The sequence below is a fragment of the Thunnus albacares genome, chromosome 8 (genome assembly GCF_914725855.1).
Source record: "Thunnus albacares chromosome 8, fThuAlb1.1, whole genome shotgun sequence".
NCBI classification, from domain to species: domain Eukaryota; kingdom Metazoa; phylum Chordata; class Actinopteri; order Scombriformes; family Scombridae; genus Thunnus; species Thunnus albacares.
This window is the reverse complement of record NC_058113.1, coordinates 30,583,409-30,588,025: the sequence shown is the minus strand read 5'-3', so window position 1 is coordinate 30,588,025 and position 4,617 is coordinate 30,583,409. Positions and strand designations below refer to the sequence as shown.

At 37.6% G+C, this 4,617-nt stretch overlaps 1 protein-coding gene across 1 annotated transcript; it reads right to left on the bottom strand.

The window, feature by feature from the left end:
* Positions 1–2,910: 2,910 nt before the first annotated feature.
* On the bottom strand, positions 2,911–4,244 carry LOC122988116 (butyrophilin-like protein 8). Its single transcript, XM_044360277.1, has 4 exons — positions 4,210–4,244; positions 3,523–3,882; positions 3,260–3,389; positions 2,911–2,923 (listed from the first exon to the last, which is right to left on the bottom strand). The coding sequence occupies exons 2-4, from the start codon at positions 3,809–3,811 to the stop codon at positions 2,911–2,913; spliced, it is 432 nt and encodes a 143-aa protein (XP_044216212.1). The 5' UTR covers positions 3,812–3,882; positions 4,210–4,244.
* Between the last annotated feature and the right edge of the window lie 373 nt (positions 4,245–4,617).

Sequence of the window (4,617 nt, the reverse complement as noted above, 5' to 3'; positions counted from 1 at the left end):
ACTGATAACTTTAGTAACATGATGAATTCACTTGACATGACAAAAATCTGTTTGTTTTTTTTTGCTCTGTTTTTCTGACCACTCTCTCCATGTGCTGGAGTCCAAGATGGATTGAGTGATGTGAACTATACTTTCTTTATTTGTGGTCACATTATTACTTTTGTTTATGGTTATCTAGATAAAGGGGGTGTCTCATTTTACCCACTGGCTCGATTTACCCAGTTCTCCCCTAACTATTAAGTCATGCTGTGAGCTGTGTGCATCATATTTATTATTTAATGAAATGTATATTTACACACAATATTATATTACAAGATAGTCAGTCATTACTCTTAAATTAAGCCTTACCTGGTATTATGCAATTAAATTGTTCTCTCTGAGTTTAGACTCTAAATAGACAGTGACTTTTGTTAATTGTGTGTGTTTGTATGTTTTTTTTGTGTCTTTCTAAGCTGGTGAATGGAGGAGAGTGTAAGTGAGAGAATGAGACAGAGACAGAAGCTGCGGATGTGGTCATGTTGAAATATAAAGGTAAAGTGTGTGTTTACCTTTTTATCATCTACAGGATGATAGGGGCAATCCGGGGGGACCATATAATAAAGAGAGTGTTCCCAAGTTACCAGAGGATTACATAGACTCAGACTCCTTCAGGAAGTGGTTCTCTCTATTCATTCCCTTAACACTCATCTAATTTTCATTTTTTTCTTACGTCCAACATTGCCTGTAAAAAGTCCAAAACCATCTAATGCGTTTCCAACACTCACCAGCTTCTACTATTTATTCTCTTCTTGTGTATTATTGTTTAATAGGAGCTGTTTTCACTTTATAATTACTGCACTTTTTGACAGCACTATTGACACTTTTGACCGCAGGTGGCAGTAAAGAGGCAAAACAAAATCCTATGATTTCCCCCCAAACACACATGATTTCTTCACACTAAAATGTAGACTGGTCAACATGGAACAATATCAAACAGGTCCACCACAAATACTTTTCCCAAACTGATATAACACATTAATTATGTCTCTAGTCTCTACTTGCATGTACACAGTCCTTTCTATTGCTCTGACTGTGTGTTGTAGAGCTCTGGTCAGGGTGGACAGAGAGCAGTTGCCGGCTGAAAACAGCAAGATCCTGCAGCAACAGCCAGGACCCAAACAGCAAGGTCCCCAGTCACCTCCTGAACCTCACATGGAGGTTCTCTCCCTCCCCAGCCACAGAGGACTGTCCCCCATGGCTGCTCCTACCACCAACTCCCCTCCATCATCTGTCTCTCAGCTCCCTCTTCACCCTCCCACAGTTGGCTGCCTGCCTGCACACACTCCCCTGTCAAAGTATTAACATAGACAGTAAAGTTAGAGATATTTTTTATATTCCACCCTTGCATTACAGGGAATTACAGCACTGATTTCTTGCATTTATTTCACTCTTTTGTTGAATCACACAATGTCATTTTATTCAAAAAAGCTTTTGAAATGACATGAAACAGGGATTTTACCTTAAATGTCTGAAATGAAACAGATAGTTGACAACATACAGTATTTCTAATTCATCTATTTTTTAAAAAAAAAAAAAAACCTTTCAGAAAAAGTCCAGAAGGTGGCAGTATTGTGTTAAAAACAAAATTAACACCTCCTGTCTGCAATGACTTTATTATATACTGTCAATGATTGTATACATATAAAACTTGCATTTCTGATAAAAGGATGTGTGTCTACAATTTCTTTATATAGTAATCTAACATAAAGACATTCATTTCTTGTTTGTTTTTTATGTTTTGGATCCTCTTTTTTTCAATGTGTCTGTGCAGGTCAGTATCCAAGCAGATTCATGAACAAGAAACTTACTTTTCCACTGTAAACACTAAAATAATCTATAATGGTTACATTTTACAATTCAACACCAGTGATGTTTTATGGATGCCACTTAGTGTGCACAAAGTCTGATATAATTTGTTTACAAATAAAAAAACGGAAGATATTGTGAGAATCATGAATGGGTGAATTTGGACTATTAACTTCTACACTGTGATTCAAAGGTATTTAATCTGTGGTACAAGGAGTAAACTGCTTTGCCTGACACTATTCATTTACAGCTTGGAACACATTTGAAGTCATTTTCAGTCCATCCACAAAGCACTTTCATCAGTGTTGTAGTTTGAGATATTAAACAGAGAAATTGCTGGTTTCTGTTATTCTAAGCAAATATCACTGATAAAACACATAACAGTAGCAGATCTCTGTGATACATCTGTTATGTTTCAATGAGTCTAAAGGTGTAAATGAGCACACAGCTGTAACCTGCAGCCAGGTGAGGATCTCTAAACAAGATGAGCTGACTTCCAGTGAAGAGCTCCCTCTGCTGGTCTTTATCCTTAATACCAGTGTTTCCAGTTCAAAGGTTTTCTCTCAAACATACATGTGAAAGACTGATAATCAATAACAGACAGTAAATAAGAGCTCACTGTAACAGACAGGATTAAAAACAGCTACAGTAAATCTCAGTTTCAATTACACATTACAATAAAACAACAAAGATCAATGTTGAGAAGTTAAAGATATAAATTCTGGAAAGAAGGTCAGAACTCACAGTTTTACAGTTTTCATGACGTTAGACGATCAACAAACATGATGAAAAGATTGTTGTGGTCATTATAAACAAACGCATCACTTCCTGTGTGGCACTAGTTTAACACCAGTGTTCATAACACATGAGAACAAGCAGCTCTGAAGGGTCTTAACCTGAATACTTCATTACAAGCTTCAAGCACATGATAGACAGGATATAAATGTTAATGTTATATTTCATTTGAAAATAAATCACACAGATGAGGTGATTTATGAGGTAGACATGCTTCTCAGCATTATTTCAATAAAGTGAACAAAGTGCACATTTCAGATCTAACAAAGTTTAACGAGGAGTCCTGATATCAAAATGATACACAAGGTAAAGATCAAGAATGTTGTTTCCTCCATCAAGTCTGTTATTGTTGTATATCAGTGGTTCATTATGGCTCTGATACCATGGCCACTTACTGGAGAAAATAAAGGCAGGATGTGTTTTTTCCAGTATTAGTTTTTACAGTTTGTGATTTAAGTGCATGAAGCATCGATGTTGTTGCTATGGTTACCTGCCAGCCAATGGGAGACTTGTGTGTTCTGTGTCTTTGGTATAAAATTGAATCAAACTGTTTCCTCTGATCCATCTGCTAAACTGTAAGTTTTCTGAAATCCACCACTGGACCGAGTATAAATCTAACAGGCAGAGAGTGAATGAATAAACAGCCAGTACAGATATAGCTGCTGCCGTCAGTCCCAGTACACAGTAGAGGCCGATCCTTTCCCGACTCGCTGTGTTTGGTGTCTCAGGTTCAGGCCAATCCCTCGCTGCTGTAAAGACACCAAACACATCTGTGTCATTCATGTGAAGAAACAACATTTCACTAAAGAAAACTAAATAACCACAACACATTAAGTTGGAACATATTTCATAGTTCTGCTAAATTTTACTGAATCATCTTACCAGTGACATTGAGCCGGCCTTTTCCTCTGTTCCAACCATAATTTGTTCTCACTTCACACTGGTACAGACCTGAGTCATCAGTCCTGATTCTGAACACGTGAAGTCTGATTCGTCCTTCTCTGAGGGCGTCTTTGTCACACTGAACTCGTCCTGCAAACTGTCCATCCTGAAACTCTGAGTCCTCAACACCCTCATATAGATGATACAGGACCAAGGGTTTAACATCAGTTAACAGTTCACAAATAATTATAGATACGGTGGAGGAACTGTCAGTTTTGGTTGTAAACATCCATTCCAGTGTGATGTTGTGGTTCTCCTCTGCCTGGTAGGAGGTCTCTGTCACGTTCAATACAAATGTTCCTGTTGAGGAGACAGAGAGGGAAAGTGAGGACCAGACAAACTAAGAACTTTAACATTTGAGCCCTTAAACTCCACCTATATATATTTAGAAATACAGCTAAGTGTTTAAAGATACAAGAGTATAAAAAGGTAATGCATGATGCCAATAATTAATACAATCTAATCAATAACTGAAGATAGAGGATCTTCCCAACTGTCATCTACCAGCTTTAATAGTTCTAATGTTTTCACTGACATATTTTAAAATGGAAGTCATAAAATATGTTTGTGAGGCTGAAGGTTTATTCTGTTGTTCATCTTTATGTCAAACTGAAGGTTTAAACTAACCACAGACACAGGAGGTCAGGCTGATGAGCAGAAGGATCCTGCAGATCATCTTCTCCCTGTGAGAGGAGACAGAGGAGAGGAGTCATCAACACATGAGGTCAAAGTTCAGTCATCACACTTGTGAAAAGATAAGTCAGGTTTCATTCATGCATCACAACATGTGCTCATGTTCATCTTCCTTATTCTACATGACTGAGCAAAGGACTTTTAGTCAGATCTCAGTCAGTCTACAGTTTGTTCTTCTATGAATTCAGTTCAAGTAACATGTTTTTAAAAGCCTTTCTCAGGTGTCTGTGTGCAGTAATGTAACTGTGCTACAAGATGCTGCAGGTTAAGTTGATTACAATATCTGAAGGTGCAGTTAATATTTCAGGGTTCTTCGTGTGGTAGGGAGCACTAGGAAACACT